Source organism: Crotalus tigris, unplaced genomic scaffold (assembly GCF_016545835.1).
Source record: "Crotalus tigris isolate CLP2741 ecotype Arizona unplaced genomic scaffold, ASM1654583v1 scf7180000017667.1391209, whole genome shotgun sequence".
NCBI lineage: Eukaryota > Metazoa > Chordata > Lepidosauria > Squamata > Viperidae > Crotalus > Crotalus tigris.
In genome coordinates, this window is record NW_024096553.1 from 378,212 (window position 1) to 397,541 (window position 19,330).

The 19,330-nt window shown below is 38.0% G+C and overlaps 1 protein-coding gene across 4 annotated transcripts in view; it reads right to left on the minus strand.

Annotated features, from left to right (window-relative positions):
• Positions 1-318: 318 nt before the first annotated feature.
• Positions 319-19,330, minus strand: part of ST7 (suppression of tumorigenicity 7) — a 132,486-nt gene continuing 113,474 nt past the window's right edge. For 2 of the 4 annotated variants that reach the window (XM_039337002.1, XM_039337004.1), the window contains exons 12-13: positions 11,350-11,500; positions 319-1,195 (exon numbers count right to left, since the gene is read on the minus strand). In XM_039337002.1, coding sequence (XP_039192936.1) covers positions 1,056-1,195; positions 11,350-11,500 — 291 coding nt within the window. In that variant the 3' untranslated portion in view covers positions 319-1,055. Of the gene's footprint in view, positions 1,196-11,349; positions 11,501-19,330 lie in introns of those variants that run through there. The other 2 variants (XM_039337003.1, XR_005556012.1) reach the window with 2 other exon arrangements.

The window sequence follows — 19,330 nt, forward strand, 5'->3', positions numbered from 1 at the left end:
AATTCTTCCAACAGGAATCCTTTATTAAGAGAAAATGGTTGCAGGCATGCTAGACAGGACTTGGGGTTCAAGCTCTCCATTCAAGGTTTTAAGGGGTTCCCCAGTAGTCCCACCCAATCAACCCCCCTTCCAGTGATAGTTTCAAGTATCACAATTCCACCCCCTTTCTTCTTTCTTCCGTCTGAATGGAGACTTCAGGTAACTACATGAAAGGCAAGTATCCTGCTTTGTTATGATAAGGTTCTCTAGTGCTAACGCTTTGATGTTACAATAAACACACATTCAGCATTCAGCTCTTTGAAGTGTACTGAAGGAAGTGAGGGCCATAAAGCCCCTTTGTTCTCCCCCTTCTCTCCCTCTTATGGCAGAATCCAAAGAAGGCAGAATTGGGAGTTTCTATAGTTGATAATTAAAGATGAAATATGATTGGATTCTGACAGTTGCCTCCTTCACAATACGCATAATCACAGCTTTTTAATGAAAAAAGTAATTGGGGATCGTCAAAGTCTTAGGTATAGCACAAACTGAATTAGCTTCAGGAACCAACATTTTTCTTTCCCAATCCCAGTAAAAACAGTTATGTCAGATTTTAATTCCAGGTTAGCAAAGGAATTAACTGTTAAATCTAGTGAGTTTATTTTACAACTTTCAATCTGGGAGTAGTGTACTGACAAAAATGTAATAATGGGCTTGTAATTCAACTCAAACCTGGTTGCTACATCTCATGCAGTGACAGACCTCTGTGCAAAACCAAATATGGATAAGCCTTATATTCCATTCTGCGAATAATTGGATAAACTTGTCTATGGCGATTTTCAGTCCTCCAGGTCATGGTTGTCTCAAAGGTGCTTTTTCGAGAGGCAACTAGACTTTCTTGTTTTATTTTGAAGATGTTTTACTTCTCATCCAAGAAGGTGCTTGGACGAGAAGCAAAACATCTTCAAAGAAAAACAAGAAAGTCTAGTTGCCTCTTTAAAAAGCATCTTTGAGACAACTGGATAAAGTTATACAGCAGAAACTTTCCTTGCTGATGAGCCAACTGATAGACAAATTGTTTAATCTTCCTTACTTAAAGATAAAACCAGAAAAGATTCAAACTTACATGGAAGAAGTTCTCTATCTGCTGTTTCGGTACAAATGGGATAAGGATAAAAAAGGTGCCCTTTTTCCAAAGGATAAGGGATCATTCTGAAAGCTAAAGAAAAAGAAAACAAGTTTTGAAGACTGCAGAGTAACTTTCTCCAATTTAATGGATTCTAGATGTGTGGCCTTTCAATTCCCATAATCCCTATTCAGTATGGCTAATGATAGGTCTATGCTTGATTGAAATTATGGGTGTTAAGTCCACTATATCTTTTAGGTAGAGTTCAATGCAGTGAAATCCAGTGAACTTTTGAACTTCTCTTTGAAGTTGCATATAGTCCACCTTGTTCTGAACTGTTAATATAGTTTCCATTTGTTTATCCATAATGTGCCACAAAGCATATTCCTATACAAATAAATTGAATCAATATATGGTATGTTTAAGAATTTGATTTTCCTGCCTTTAGATGGAAATAACATATATAAATAATATGGCAAAGGATGATCATCAAAATATCTTAAACGTGTCTATTGAAAAGTAAGTCTCATTAATTACAATGGATTTAACATATATACCCGCTAATCTTTTAGTGGTGGTACGGTTATTTGGATTCTAAGAAGATTTTGTGGATGTTCTCACAAAATTATTGACATAGGAGTTGTGTCTCTCTTTTATAAAACAGTTACCAAAGTTAGCATACCCAGTTATAAAACACCTTTCTCAGAAGCCAAAGTAGTTAAAAGCAAAAAATCATTTACTTAATAGGACAGAAATGTGAACTGAGCTCCAAAACATATGCATCTATATAACACCTACAGTATATACTTGCATCAAAAAGAAATGATACAGTGTAATCCACTATCTCATCTACACCCTTCAAACACCTAACTTTTTTCTAGATGTATATCAAAATGAATGAGCTGTACCCAGCAGTCTTATTTCTTGGGTGTGAGTTCCAAGGAATTCTAGAGATAAAGCTTTATTCTGCAGTATAGCAGCTTTCTCTTTAAAAACAACAAACTTTAAATTGGAAAATTGGAAAGTGCAAGAAATTGAAAGCTACTAGAAACAGATGCGTGCAGACAAGAGTGGAGGCCAGAAGTACTACAGGAAAATATGTTGTAAATAATATGTAACCATAGATAATTGCTATTATACATTTTCCACTATAATATGCCTATTAGATACAAAACATTAGAGCAATATTGCAATTGTATTAGGGCTGTGGAGTGCTTCTGGTATAGAACAGAACAGAAAAGAACAGAACAGAATAGATCTGGAAGGGACCTTGGAGGTCTTCTCTAGTCCAGCCCCCTGCTCAAGCAGAAGAACCTATAACATTTCAGATAAGTGACTGTCTAGCCTCTTCTTAAAAACCTCCAGTGATGGAGCGCCCACAATTTCTGAAAGCAAACTGTTCCACTGGTTAATTGTCCTCACTGTTAGGAAGTTTCTCCTTAATTCCAGGTTGTTTCTCTCTTTGGTTAGTTTCCAACAATTGTTTCTTGCCCTGTCCTCTGGTGCTTTGGAGAATAATTTGACCCCCTCTTCTTTGTGGCAGCCCCTCAAATACTGAATACTATCATGTCACCGCTATTTCTTCTTTTCTTTAGACTAGCCAAAACCAAGTCCTGCAGCCGTTCTTCATATGTTTTAGTCTCCAGACCTTTGATCATCTTAGTTGCTCTTCTTTGAACTTTTTCCAAAGTCTCAACATCTTTTTTGTAATAAGGTGACCAAAATTGGCTGCAGTATTCCAGGTGTGGTCTTACTAGGGTTTTTTAAAGTGGTAATAATACTTCACGTGATCTTGATTCTATGTCTCTGTTTATACAATCCAGGATTGTATTAGCTTTTTTGGCTGCTGCTGCAAACTACTGGCTCATAGTCAAGTGATCGTCCACAAGAACTACAAGGTCCCTCTCACAGTTACTGTTTTTGAGCCAGGTCTTGTCTAATCTGTACTTATACCTTTGATTTTTCCTGCCTAAATGTAAAACTTTGCTTGTCTCCACATTAAAATTAATTTGGTTGGATAGGGCATATTGTTCCAGTTTGTCGTTTTGGATCTTGAGCTTATATTATGGGGTGTTGGCTATTCCTGCCAGTTTAGTGTCATTTGCAAATTTGATGAGTTCCCTTTCTATTCCCTCAGCTAAGTCATTTATGAAGATATGGAAGAGTACGGGGCTTAAGATGGAGCTTTGTGGTATCCCACTGCTTCTCTCCGTGTGGATGTAGTACAGTGGAGGACTACTCGTTGAGTACAGTTTGTCAGCCAGCTATAAATCCATCTCGTGGTGATGTTGTCTATTCCACATTTTTCTAGTTCACCAAGAAGTAGGTTGTGGTCTACTTTGTCAAATGCCTTACTGAAATCTAAGTATACTATGTTCACAGCATTTTACTGGTCTACTAGTTTAGTCACTTCATCAAAGAATGAAATAAGATTGATTTGGATGATCTGTTTTTAACAAACACATGCTGGCCACTAGCTATAACTTGGCTTCTAGTTATCTTTTCCAGGATCTTTCCAGGTATTGATGTCAGACTGATTGGTCTATAGTTTCCTCAGTGATTTTTTTCCCTTTCTTGAAGATGGGAACCATATCAGCTCTTTTCCAATCCTCAGGTACTTCCCTGGTGTTCCAGGATTTTTGAAAGATGTGGTACAATGGTTCTGAGATAACATCTGCCAGCTCCTTCAGAACTCTGGGGTGTAATCTGTCAGGCCTCCGTGATTTATATTAGTCAAGGTCAGAGAGGTATTCTCTTACCATTTTCTTGCTTATTTTAATTTTTATTTCTAGTTTGTCTTTTACAGTAGTTTTTGGGTATGTTGGGCTATAATTTCTTTTTGTGTGAAGATTGATGCAAAGAATGATTTAAGCAGATCTGCTTTCTCCCTACTCCTTGTTACTTCCTTGCCATCTTTTCTCTTTAGTGGACCTACTGTTTCCTTGACTTTTTTCTTGTTCTTAATGTGTTGAAAGAAACTTTTTTTAATTGTCCTTTACTTCTGTTGCAAGACTTTGTTCATTCTGAGCCTTTACTTTCCTGATTTCATCTTTCCCTGTTCTGGCTGTCTGCTGATAATCAGCCTTAGTTAGGTGTCCCTCTTTCTATTTTTTGTACTTGTCCTTTCTGTCTTGCAGTTTGTCAAAGAGATCTCTGTGCAACCATGCTTGTTCCTTCTTGAATTTCTTTTTCAGTGGTATTATGCTGGTCTGGGCTTTTATGATCATGTTTTTCAGAGCTTCCCATGCTTCTTGAGTTGTTTTCTCCTTTAGGATTTTCATCCATGGAATCTTTCCTAGGTTCTCTCTGAGTTTGTTAAAATCAGCTCTTTTAAAGTTTAAGAAACTGGTTGGATTATTTTCTATTGCTTGTTTACGTTTTATTGAATTCTAATATGATGTGGTCACTTTCACCCAAGGTTCCAGCAACTTCAACTCCTTCTATCACTTCTTCTCTATTAGTAAGAATTAGATCCAGTATAGTTTTACGTCTACTTCCTTCTCTACCTTTTTGATGACAAAGCTGTCGGCTATGTTGGTTAGGAATCTGTTTGACATCCCACTCGCTGCAGAGTTTGTCTCCCAGTTGATATCTGGGTAATTGAAATCTCCCAATAGTACTGTGGTATCTTTCTACATACATTTGTTAACTGGTTGGCAAAGAGTTGATCTATTTCTTCTGATTGGTTGGGTGGCCTGTAATGTACACCTATGGCAATGTTACTTTTTTTTCCTTTTATATTGACCCATATACATTCTGGAAGGGTTTTATCTTTGATCATGTGCATTACTGTAGATATGTACAGTGAGGGAAAAATTATTTGATCCTCTGCTGATTTTGTACATTTGGCCACTGACAAAGAAATGATCAGTCTATAATTTTAAAGGTAGGTTTATTTTAACAGTGAGAGACAGAATAACAACAACAACCACAACAAAATCCAGAAAAACACATTTCCAAAAAAGTTATAAATTGATTTGCATTTTAATGAGTGAAATAAGTATTTGACCTCTTTGCAAAACATAACTTAGTACTTGATGGCAAAAACCTTGTTGGCAGTCACAGAGGTCAGACGTTTCTTGCAGTTGGCCACCAGTTTTGCACACATGTCACATCTCTCAGGAGTGCAGATCCTCTCCAAGTCATTAAGGTTTCAAGGCTGACATTTGGCAGCTCGAACCTTCAGCTCCCTCCACAGATTTTCTATGGGATTAAGGTCTGTAGACTGGTTAGGCCACTCCAGGACCTTCATGTGCTTCTTCTTGAGCCACTCCTTTGTTGCCTTGGCCATGTGTTTTGGATCATTGTCATGCTGGAATACCCATCCATGACCCATTTTCAATGCCCTGGATGAGGGAAGGTTCTCACCCAAGATTTGATGGTACATGACCCCGTCCATTGTCCCTTTGATGCGGTGAAGTTGTCCTGTCCCCTTAGCAGAAAAACACCCCCAAAGCATAATGTTTCCACCTCCATGTTTGACAGTGGAGATGGTGTACTTGGGGTCATAGGTAGCATTCCTCCTCCTCCAAACACGGCGAGTTGAGTTGATGCCAAAAAGCTCAATTTTGGTCTCATCTGACCACAACACTTTCACCCAGTTCTCCTCTGAATCATTCAGATGTTCACTGGCAAATTTCAGATGGGCCTGTACATGTGCTTTCTTGAGCAGGGGGATCTTACGGGCACTGCGGGATTTCAGTCCTTCACAGTGTAATGTGTTACCAACTGTTTTCCTTGAGATCATTGACAAGATCATTGACAAGATCCTCCTGTGTAGTTCTGGGCTGATTCCTCACTGTTCTCATGATCATTGAAACTCTACGAAGTGAGATCTTGCATGGAATCCAGCTTGAGGGAGATTGAGAGTTATTTTTTGTTTCTTAATTTGCAAATAATCGCACCAACTGTTGTCACCTTCTCACCAAGCTGCTTGGCGATAGTCTTGTAGCCCATTCCAGCCTTGTGTATGTCTACAATCTTGTCCCTGACATCCTTGGCCAGCCCTTTGATCTTGGCATGGTAGAGGAATCTGATTGATTGCTTCTGTGGACAGGTGTCCTTTGTACAGGTAACAGGCTGAGATTAGGAGCACTCCCTTTAAGAGAGTGCTCCTAATCTCAGCTCATTACCTGTATAAAAGACACCTGGGAGCCAGAAATCTTGCTGATTGATAGGGGATCAAATACTTATTTCACTCATTAAAATGCAAATCAATTTATAACTTTTTTGAAATGCATTTTTCTGGATTTTTTGTTTTGTTTTTCTGTCTCTCACTGTTAAAATAAACCTACCATTAAAATTATAGACTGATCATTTCTTTGTCAGTGGGCAAACGTATAAAATCAGCAGGGGATCAAATATTTTTTCCCTCACTGTAGTGTTCTCTTACATATAGTGCAACTCCACTTCCTCTTTTGATCTGTTTCTGTTGAACAATTTGTATCCTCCATTCGTACATTCCAGTCATGGGTTTCATCCCACCAGATTTCTGTAATGGCAACTATGTCATACCTACCCTCGTGTCTATTGCTTTTAGTGCACGCTGTTTGTTCCCCAAGCTTTGAGTGCTTGTTTATAAGCATTTAAGACTTTTATGCCTGTTCGTGGATATGTTTTCTGCATCTCCTAATTGTCTGAGTTTTTCTTTTTTTCTCATCACTCCCTACCTCATTGATTAGTTTTCTTGGGATTTATGATTGGTTTTGTGTTCTAGAAATTCTAAAGATTAGTCATCCTTCCCCATCAATTTTAGTTTAAAGCCCTTCTGATGAGTTGGGCCAGTCTTTTTCAGAGTACATTTTCCCTGTTTTCGTGAGGTACAGCCCATCCCTTGCAAGAGTCCTTCATGTAGGTAATGCAGTCCATGGTCCCGGAAACCAAAGTTTTTTGAGTGACACCAACCCTTTAGCCAGCGGTTTATTTCTATAATTCTTTTTTCCATCAATGGGTGTTGACCTTTTGTTGGGAGTACTGATGCTCCTAGCTCCTTAACCTATTGCCTAGTTGCTTATAATCTCTCAATATTGTACTCAAATTCTTTGTTGTGTCATTCACAGTCCCAATGTGAAGGAGGAGGAAAGGGTAGTAATCTGTGGGCCTAATTATTTTGGTTAGATTCTCAGCCACATCTTTGATTTTTGCTCCAGGGAGACAACATACTTCCCTAGATTTTAATTCTGGTCTGCAGATGGCTGGTTCTGTACCTTTGAGAATAGAATCTCCTATCACCATCACTTCTTTTTGGGGGGTACAGTCTGGGTGCTTTTCTATTTATGTCAGGTATGTTTGTTGATGTGACTTTTTAGGGATATTTGGTGATGTTTCTTTTCTAGGTGTCTGCATGTTTTGAGCGGGAGGTTGTGGGTCTGCATATTTTCATCTAGGGCAGAGGTTCTCAACCTGTGGGTTGCGACCCCATTTGGGGTCGAATGACCATTTCACGGGGGTCGCCAAACAATGCAGTCCGCCATTTTTTCCCCTTTTCCAGAGCTGTGCTACTCCCTTTTATTCTATTGGCTTTTGAAAGCCAATAGAATAGACTCTCTTGAAGTCTATTGGCTTTCAAAAGCCAATCGGAATTGTCCAGGCTGTCTCTGCCCTGCTGAGCCCGCCAAAAGCCCCAGTCTGCAAACGGTGCTGCAAGTTGTCTGCAGTGAAGGCGAGCTGTCTGGAAACTGCTGAGCAACTACTAAAAATATAAGTAAAAGAGGGCCAGGGGTGGGAGGTGGGAGGCTGGCGAGCACAGGGAGGGTTGCTGGCGCGCGTGGGGCCCGGCGGGTGCCATACCTCCCTTGAGCTGGGCCAGCTGGTGGCCCAGCCAGTGGTCGCCCTGCGCCGTCGCTGCCCCTTGCCAGCTACGCCTCAGCCAGCGCAGGGGGCGGCACTCCTGGGCAGGGAAAGTCCTCAACTTACAACCAGTTGGGTAGTCCTCGACTTACGACTGGTTGGGTAGTCCTCAACTTACGACCAGTTGGAGTCGCGGCATTAAAAAGGTTGAGAACCACTGATCTAGGGGGAGAAATCGATTGCTCAGTTTTAATGGAGCTGCTTTTGGTTGGATTAGATTGGGCAGTAGGGGTTTGTTAGATGTATGCCGCTTCTTTCTTTGATTATTATGTTTCCTTCTATGTGTAATATACATCCATTTCTCTTCCTTCAAAGGTTTATCAGCAGGGTCAAATACTCTGGGAGTTATTTGTTCATTATTTGGTTTGATTTGGAAATAGCTTTCTTGGCTAGAGTTGCGTCCAGATTCCTTACTTTTTCCTCTAGTTTACATTTTATACATGTATAATTTGGGTGTTCTTTGGGCATAAGTACATACATGGAACATTTATTGCATACCACAATAGTATCAGTCACCTGTTCCATGAGTTTGTTGTTTGAAAATCCCTCTTTTTTGATTGGTGGATGTGCTTTGCTTTTAACCATGTTTCTACCTTCTCTGTTCTAGGTAATTATGCCTATTTTTTCCCATCCCCTTTTCTGCCTTTTTTCTGCTTTTTTTCTACCTTATTTATTTAACTTGCTTACTATTATGTTAGTTTTATTTATTTTTTTCCTCCTTATATTTTTTAAAAGTTTTTGAGTTCCAATTTCTCCCTACCTTATTATTTAAGATTTGTCTTGTTAAGATATGCCTCTTTATTAATCTTATTCTTCCTTGATTTCTAATGTTCCGCTCTTGTCCTTATTATTTGCCTATTTATTTATCTTTTATTTTCTGGCCTGTATTTATTTTTATTCTCTATCGGGGTCTTCCCTCCCTTCCTATTGGGACCTCAAGCTTAAATGTTGCCTTCACTTCCATCATTTGCTGCTCCAGCTTCTTATCGTTTTTCTCTGCCAGCTCTGTTCTCTTTCTGTGCTCAAGTCTTTTCAGCCTTGTCTCTTCTCTGGTCAGCTCTCTCAGCCCGCCACTCAGCTTTACAGATCTGTTGTGCTGCCCATCTCTGCTGCTGCAATCTCCCCTCCACCAATTCTACTGCTGTGTTTCTCCTCTCCACTGATTCTGCCACACCAATTTCTCTCAGCCTTTGTTGGATGGGTTGCTCCAGGCCCTCTGTCCTCCTCCAGATAGGCTGCTGGGAAGGTCTGCCCAGCTAGCAGGAGGTGGGGGGCTGCTAATCTCACTGGAGAGGGAATGTTGATCAAGTCCCCCACAAGTCCTCCACCTGGGCAGGTCACTGACCACGCAGGCTCTCCTTTCCTCTCTGCAGCTGGCTCTCCTCCCTGTTCTGCTATCTCACCAGCCCGCCTCTTTGTTTTCTGCCAGTCGTTGTGCTGCCCTCAGTCAGATCTCCTCTCTGCCCCACAGCTGACTCTCCTGTCAGTTCTGCAGCTGGCCCCAATCACTCACCAGCTTGCCTCTTTGTTCTTCACTGGTTCATTTTGCTGCCTGCAGTCATTTCGCCTCTCTGCTCAATAGGCCTCCGGTTTCTTAGGTAGGCCTCTTGAGTGCAGCTGGGCTTCTCTCAGCAGGCAAGTTTGCTGCAGGCCACTTCCTTTGTTTTCCTCTTAATTTCTCCAATATTTCCTCTCCTTTTCCCTTCTCCAGTCTTTTTTCTCTTTCTATGACTTATCTTTCCCTCTCCACCTCTCCTCCTACTGTTTTGTCTTAGTTTAATAGCAACTTTCTCCCCGTGATGTAACCATCTCTGCTTTCTCTGTTGCCATCTTGAACATTCAAGATTTTATTCAAGGTTTTATTCAAGATTTTATTCAAAATTCAAGATTTAATCCCTCCCAATCCTAGAAAAACCATAGCAAATTTAAAGTAATTTCAGGAGGTGCTACTTTTGCATTGCTGTGTATTCTGAATAACCATTTAGAAACAGGAAGGCTATGAAAGTGTGCATTCCATGATATTTTTCAGCTTCTCGATCTGCTCTACAGGCTTGGTGAACTCTGGAAGTCTTTCATCCAAGTACTGTCCAAGCATGATGTTGTTTACTTGAAGTTCAAAGCTTTAAACTTAAAGTTCAAAGTTGGTCAAATGCTGCTACTAACTGAGCAGCTCCAATCAGCATTCTGGTGTCTGGCACCAAACTGCACCATTATATTTCTTAAGAGTGTTGACCATTTGTGGGGCTGCCATTATTCTGCAAAATAGGCATTTAGGCTGGAAATTTGCATCTGCCTTGATTTGGAGATCTGCTCCAATTTAATTTAGTAAACTTAAGGAAAGTCTTCTAACTTACTAACAATATTCTTCTATTGTCCAAATAATATAAATCTTATATTATATACAGGTTGTCAACTTACAACCGTTCATTTGGTCACCCAAGTTATGACTACACTGAAAAAGTGATTTATGACTGGCTCTTGCACTTATGACTGCCGGTGTCCCTGATGTTATGTGACTATGATTGGGGCACTTTGGCGACCATTGTGCATTTATGACGATCACAGTATTTCACAGTCATGTGATCACTATGTGTAACCTTCCCAGATGACTTCTAACAAGTGAAATCAATGGGAAAACCAACAGGGAAGGCCACAAATCGCAGTCATATGATTTCTCACTTAACAACTGCAGTTATTTGCTTAAGAACTTCATCAAAAAAGGTCATAAAATTGGGTGTGAACTTATGATGCCTCTCTCAGGCATACCTGTATATAAATTACATATTACAGTTTCAACTAAAACATGCTTAGTCTGTCAATGCTGCTAACATCGGATGTTTTTGCTTTGACAACATATGGAGATGCAATCATTTTCCTTCTTATGTTTTACTCTTAGAATTAGAGTTAGAATTAGATGATACTGGGAGGGAGGAGGAGGAATGTGCATGGGAGTTTAGTTAAACATAACAATACTGTAATTAGTGTGAGAACCAAAGTTTTTTTGAAATAAGAGATGATAAGAATTGGGGGGTTGGAGAACTGGACGGAAAGTCTGCATTTCAAACTAATTGGAGAATGTGATTTATGACTATAAATTAGCGGAGGAAATTGTGCTTTGAGACTATGTGCTCAGGGGAGGGGAATTCAGATTTTGGCTTTGGCTATGTAAGTGCTGATGCTATGCTTCTCTAATAATGATTCTTTAAGGTAAACAAAGCCTCAAGTTCTTTGAAGAGTTTCATCTGTCGGAACCATGACACAGTCATTGTATGATTAAATAGTACTTTGAACTGAGCAGAAAAGGCTTTTATCTTAGGTGCTTCTTTGCAAAAAAAAAAAAATTAAAAGCATTTGGCATTCATTTCCTGCCACATGCTTTAAGAAAGTGAATTACTTACTGCCTTCCCACGTACAATGTAAGAGATTCAGAGCCCCTTCCACTCTTTTCCAGTGCTGAAGGTGAAAGAAAGCATAAGCAATCGCTTCGCTGTCGCCTCGCTTTAAAATATGTTCAGGGGGTAATATTAAGCTTTTCATTTCTAGGAGATACTACAACAGAAAAACAGCAAGCATACAGTCATAACACAGGCATAAAAAGGAAAGATCATTATATCACAGCCCACCTGGCACTGCTTACTGTTCAGCTGCAAAAGTTTTATTAAATCTATATAATCACCTATTGCTTTTGATAATAAATTGCTTATGTATCATAAATACTAAAATATACCAGCAAATGGCAGTTCTTTACAGACAGCAGAAAATAATAAACATCTCTCTCTTTAAAAAGATACAAAAAAGGTTATTTTTTAAATCCAAAGCATTATCAAAAAAACCTTTTGTACTGAGTGTATAAATTGAGTGTGTGAAATAAGTATATATAAGACATTGCAAGAACATACATTGGGTTAATAGTTTTCTACAAAATATAGGCCAGGGTAAAATTATGCATATAGCAGACCTGCCCCAATCTGATCCCTTAGGAAAGAAAGACCATCAACTCCATTTGGTTGAAGTGAAAGGTTCTTTTACTAAAAAGCTGTAGTAAAGTCAGACTAGGTCTGAGTTTCCTGTGCTCAAAAGATACAGAAAGGTTTCCCCTCATATCAGCCCTTCCCCCATGACCAGTCTGTCTTCAGCCAATTGAAACTTGCCAAAATGTTTTGAGAATGCTGAGATGTTTTGAGGTAATCCACATTCTTTTTCATGGCACCTGGCCTTGGATGCTGGTACAAACTGATTCTGAGCATCTCTGATCTTTATCACCTGTTATTCTGCCCCTCCCTGTTTCCCATCACGTACACACACAGCTTTATTGTCTATCTATCTTCCTCCCCCTTCTAGCCTTTGATGGCAGGATGCCAATGAGGCACCAAGCCGAGCCTGGCAGACCTGACATTGTGCCCCCTTTAATAAAGACGTTAGTCCTAGAAAGCAATAAAAAAAGAGGGGAGGGACAGAAAAACAGAAAGTCTCTAATTAGCAAATAGTTCAATAAGGTTTATCTCAGTACTGTACATGGCATTTTTTAAGCAGTCTAGAGCAGTGGTGGTGAACCTATGGCACGGGTGCCAGAAGCAGCACTCAGAGCCCTCTCTGTGGGCACGCGCATCATCGCCCCAGTCCTAGGCCTTCAACTGGGTTTTATAAAACCTTTTCTTTTGAGGCCTCCACCATCATGTGGGAAAAAAAGGTTCAATCAGTCAATTTCAACTTCGGGGGGGGGGAAGTTCTTGCAAAGTTGGAATTGATTGATTGAACTTTTTAGTCCCACCCAATCTGCCATTACCACTGCAGCCATACCCACCCAATTGGCCACGCCCACTCGGCACTCGACGATGCATAAGTGGGTTTTGGGTTGCAGTTTGGGCACTCAGTCTCTAAAAGGTTCGCCATCATGGTCTAGAGGCTTTAATATGTTGGGAATCAACCTATTCAGTCTCCGAGGGAGGGAAGTCTTTCCATGCTAACAAGTACTGGGTTTTCCTTGATGTATACGGGAATCCAAACTTCAAAGTGTTGCTCTCCCTCAATCATAATCGGATAAGGGGGTGGTTGAGACTTAGTGTGTAGGGAAGACATTATCTCTGGTTTCAAAAGATTGCAATGAAACACGGTGAACGATCTGAGTGTTTTTGGCAAGTTCTATGGTCACTGGGTTAATCATTTTTATGGGGAAAGGACCAATATATTTCAGCCCCAATTTTTGGGATGGTTGTCTAGATTTTAAGAATTTGGTAGATAGATAGGCCTTATCTCCCACTATAAAGTCCTTGACTTAATGCACTTTTTATTGGCATGTTTTTTATATGCTTCCCTAGCTTCATCCAAAGTTTTTCTCACCACCAGCCAGGTATTCTGTAGTAGGGTGACTGACTCTTTTAGAGATGCAGTTGATGGGGGGGGGGAACTGAGGCAACTCAGGGATAGATACAAAGTCCTGTCTTGTGGCCACTTTAACTGGAGTGAATCTGGTACTGTGTACTGAGTTATTGTAGGCAACCCCCACAAAAGGGAGAAGGTCTGCAAAATTGTCTTGTCTGCCCAATTGTCTTGTTAGTAATTAATGTAACACCTGAGGTACTACTCCAAGACCACATACATAGGTTCACAGGCACTATTAGTAGCTGGATGATGGGAGGAGCTGAGCCTCTGAGTGGTTCCAAGAGTTTTAGGAACTCCTGCGAAAACAGTGAAATGAATTGGACTCCACAATCTGGTATTATTCTTTCTGGAGCACCATGCAATCGATAGACATGCTGCACAAATAGCTTAGCCAAAGTGAGAGCAGAGAGGATTTTTTGACAGGGTGTAAAGTACATTTGTTTGGAAAACAAGTTGATTATCACCCAGATTACTGTATTGCTCGAGCTTTCAGTCAGTTCTACTATAAAGAACATTGATATCTCTTTCCATGGGGCTTTAGGTTGGCTACAAGCAGCAAAATGAAAAGCAGACAAGTAGACCAGCTCTTTATAATTCATCTCAGGGCAAGGAGAGGACATGAGATCGCCCTCAAATGCTCCACACAGTTGATCCTTGTGAGAATACCATAAGACACCAGTGGATTTATAGCTCTAAGAGATAAAATAGACATCTTTTTGATTAGTTCCTTCAATAGATACTAGGTTTGCATACATCCTTTTTTAGTCACTTTTAGAACTTGCTTATTAATTACTTTTAAGGAACCTTTGGATCAATACATTTTACAGCACTGGGAAAGTCTCCTTTAATCCTTAGTGAAAGAATTTAAAGGTCTTAAAAATTATTTTGAAATAAATAGCAAATCCGAATTTTAATTTTGTAAAATTACATACTAAGGTAAATTTGAAATAAATTTGAAATAAGATTTTGGATTTAATTATAAGAATATTTACTGTGGGAAAATTATGTTTTGAATTCTCTTTAAAAACATTACAAGGTAGACTTTGAAGGTTGGACACTAGAGGGAACCATAAGGAACTAAAGATTACAATTAAAAGCAAAAGAACACTTAAATTTGATTTTTTAATATAGAATGGAGTAAAATATTTTAATATTTGATGTATTGAAGAATATTTTTAAACAATAAACCCAAAAGTTAATTTTAAGTGTGTCTGCCTCTATAGATAGACTACATTTAAAAGATGTTATGGAAGAGGAACAAATTTTACCTGAAAAGATCAAGACTGAGTTGAAAGTGGATTTACAAATAACAGACCACAAGAGTGACAAAAAGTAAAAATGTTACACTGGACATTGAAAAGAAACCAGCTGATGTCTTAATCATTAAAATAACAAATAACAATCCAAAAGAATAACTTGGATAATTTTCCTACACTGGATTTACAAAAGAAGCTTGTGAAAGCTTTCAAAATTTTTGTGACAAGGGACAAAGAAAAAATAAAAAGGAATAAAATTCTAGAACATTATTTGAAGGAACTAAATATCAAGATTCTTAGAAGCAAAAGGAGGAATATATAGTTGATTTATTTGATCAAGGTTAAAATGTTATTATTTCTCAATGGACTTTAACTGACACCAGGATCATAATGATGAGGCTTTAACAATTGATATATATGTAAGAGATGCCATATGGGAAGAAGAGATCATTAGTTGCATTGTAAGAGAAAGTTATAAGTTACAAAATTTTCATAACTTGTTATAAAGGGGGAAATAATTTCTTTCTATATTCCTTTTCTTTTCTATTTTTTGTTTTCCACACTTTCTATTCTTTTTTATTTTTTGCATTAGTTTATATTTTTTGTTACTTTTACTAATATTACTATTAAAAAAGAGAATTGAATTAACGTGTTCGTTTTTAAGCAGGTCTTTCAAAGGTCTTTAAATTATACTTCAATTTAATCAAACCTAAATGAAACATCTTAAAAACTCCTGTAATTTATATAGAAGAGCACATGATGTTCTGTTGTATATCCATTCCAATAAAGGAACTATTCAATTATTGTTATCAAATTTATTTGCCATCCTTCTTGCAGTTTAAAGTGACTCTAAGCAGTTTACAATAAATTGCTTTGAAGAAAATCTACCCCAAAATCAGAAACCAAATCAACTCATAGAATTTGTGTCTTAAGTTTATATCTGAGTCTGCTGCCACTGACATGCAACCTCTCTGAAAAATTTTGTTTTCTTTGGGCTTTACATGAGACTTGGAACTGTGTTTCTTTAATAAACTTCCACCCAGCTGCCACTTCTCGGAGGAGAAACTGGAGGAAATGCACCATCCCTTAAAAGTGGTTTCTTCCACTGCTACACAAAAATTTTTGGTTCATTGTAGTTAGGAAAAAGATCAGAATGCCATGATGAAACATATTTGGCATTTGTGAAGGCACATGTCAGAAGTGCTTCCAAATTAAGAAGATTATTAATGCAACAATCTTTTTATTTGATTATGATAAAATAATAAAAATATCACTTAAAATTATCAAAAGCAAATAAAAGGATAATTTCCTGAACCTTTGAAATAAAATTACAATTTAGGGCTATATATATGTGGAAAAAGGAAAAGTATTAAAAATGAATATAAACAGAAAACAAAATAAAATATTTAATAGGATTTTGATAGACTGGTTTTTTATTATTTTTTTAAATTTAAAATTTTATGCCACCCATCTCACTATCCAAAACGATTCTAGGTGATTTAAAATACCAACTATATTATAACAGTTCCTATAATTTAATTTAATAGAAAAACAAATTACAAGTTAGGTTTAAATTCATAAATTAACAGAGACTAAAGCACAGATTGCATTTTCAGAAACACACATTCAAAAACAAAAAAATGTCTATATATTTTATGCTGTCTCTAATGGGCTTAGTGATTATCTAAGCAAATAAGTGATGGAGTGATTTGTTATACAGACATAGTAACTATTCTAATTACTTACAAATAAATAATTTATAATTATTTACAATGTTATACCTAAATGATGTATTAAATAATGACATTTCTATGATAGCTAGATTGCAACCAGTTCCAACATTGTTTTAATCATTAATAAAAATTGATTTTCTTTTTATTTTATAGTAATTGTTGAATATATTAAAGGGCAAATATTTGAACTTGATGTGCATTGTGCATTGCATATTGACATCTAGAGTGGCCCCTTGATTGTTATTTTTTGTCTTTAAAGAAAAATGACATATTAGGTACTTCTCACCACATTTATTCTCAGTGTACTTGCTGCTTATATATACAGTCTACAGTGTGCCATTCATTCCTACAACACCACGTAGTTTACACAGATGAAATATAATAAAATCTGTCATGATAACATGCACAAAACTTAAAAAGTTCTGGGTGAGAAGACATTTTTGAGGCTTCTTTTAAACTATATTATGGATCAAATACGGAAAAGGAAATAGTGTTATTGAAGTACAGAAATATGCCCTTTTTGCAATATGAAGGCCAGCATGAAAATGCAAGTAATTCTAAGACAGCTAAGAATAAGGACATATAAAAGGAAGAACAAGCAAACCTTTTAAGGACAGCTTTACAAGTAAAATTCAGAACAACTCATATTATGAAATTCTGACTCTTACTTATGTAACATGAATAAGGGAGCAGAGGTTTTAAATTCATATTTTGACATTCTAGCTGAATTGACAATCCACCTGATAGAGTTTTACATTCTGATTAAAAGAAGAAGGAAATGAAAAAAAGGATTACTCATCACTTGTGAAAAGTCTTAATAGCTAAAGCAGTAAAGTCCCATAAAACATTTCAAAGAAGAGGAGGAACACAGGAAGTATTACTCAAATTCAAAAAACAGATCCTGAGGTTTAAAAAGATCTAGGTAAAGATTTGAGACTATGCTAAAGCCTTTGACTATGTGGTTCACAACAAATTGTGGCAAGTTCTTAAAGAGATGGGAGTACCAGACCATCTTATTTGTCCCTTGAGATACCTATATGTGGGTCAAGAAGCAACAGTGAGAACTGGACACTGAACCACTGATTGATTCAAAATTGGGAAAGGAGTCCGGCAAGGCTGTATTCTGTCACCCTGCCTATTTAACTTATATGCAGAGCACATCATGAGAAAGGCAGGGCTAGATGAAACAAAAGTTGGAATTAAGATTGCCGGAAGAAATATCAACAACCTAAGATATGCAGATGATACCACTCTAATGGCAGAAAGTGAAGAGGAACTAAAGAGCCTCTTGATCCGGGTGAAGAAGGAGAGTGCAAAAGTTGGCTTGAAACTCAACATTAAGAAAACCAAAATCATGGCATCCGGCCCCCTCAATTCCTGGCAAATAGATGGGGAAGAAATGGAGGTAGTGACAGATTTTATCTTCCTGGGCTCCAAGATCACCTCAGATGGGGACTGCAGCCAAGAAATTAAAAAATGCTTGCTCCTGGGAGGAAAGCTATGGCAAATCTGGACAGCATACTAAAAAGCAGAGACATCACCCTGCCAACAAAAGTGCATTTAGTCAAGGCCATGGTTTTCCCAGTTGCAATGTATGGATGTGAAAGTTGGACCATAAGAAAGGCTGAGTGACAAAGAATTGAGGCCTTTGAACTATGGTGCTGGAGAAGATTCCTGCGAGTCTCTTGGACTGCAAGGCATTCAAACCGGTCAGTCCTAGAAGAGATCAACCCTGACTGCTCTTTAGAAGGCCAGATTCTGAAGTTGAAACTCAAATACTTTGACCACCTAATGAGAAGGAAGGACTCACTGGAGAAGGGCCTAATGCTGGGAAAGATTGAGGGCACTAGAAGAAGGGGACGGCAGAGAATGAGGTGGCTGGATGGAGTCACTGAAGCAGTAGGCATGAACTTAAATGGACTCCAGAAGATGGTAGAGGACAGGAAGACCTGGAGGAATGTTGTCCATGGGGTCACAATGGATCGGACATGACTTCACAATTAACAACAACAACAACTGATACAACAGAGTGACAAGGACAGAAGACAGACCTGGCAGGTTGCATTACAGAAGAAAAAGAAAAAATGCAATCGCTATTTACAATATATGTATCAAGCAAGTGAGTTTACACATGCTTGTCCAATGCAAAAGCTTCAGCATCAAGCAAATCACACATGGAAGCATTAGATGTATGTTTTATTACTTCTTACTGCAAACACAAGATTTATCAAACAAAGTAGTTCACATTTTAGCTGTAACAATAACCATCCAAGAGAGGATGGAATCCAGTATGAGCCAAGATCTTGAGAATGGAGAAATTTGTGATCTTGAAAGTCTTCTAAACACCTCTAAATACAAAATGCTTTGGGCAATTAAAATAAAACTTGATTTCCAACTACAATTTCTTGTCTTATTATTTGCCATATTTTGTCCATCCCTATTTCATTTCTGATCCTATGATAGTTAAAATGAAGTCACATCCTTTCTTGATCACATTCTCCTTGTTTTGCCAAAATTCCTCTCTGAAAAGTAGCTTATTACGACTTTGGCTTCCAATAATGGCAGCTGATCAGAGACCCAGCAGATACGAAGCAACTATGGGATTGTATTTTCTTATCTCTATTGCACACTTTAAATCTTATGAGTAAGCTAAGAGCTGTCTAAAACTCTGCTGACAAGCTCACCCATATTTATTCAGAAGAAAACCCAAATGAATTGAATTTTATTCCCAACTTAATGCTACATGTCAATAATCAAAAGCTGTGTACATATTTCTGTCAGCATTATATTTGATTAAAGGCATGTCAAGAAATGTAAAGGACATCTGAAAAATAAAGTTTTGAATGAGAAGAAAAAAGAACAAAAGATGGAGGCAAAAGAGAATTTTGTTCTAAGTGACTGTATTGGGTATTTTTTTCATAGAAGGAGACACCACTTGACAATTAAGTTGCTACTTAAATTCATTTTGATTCTTATACCAAATAGTAGTAGAGATTCACAATAACTCA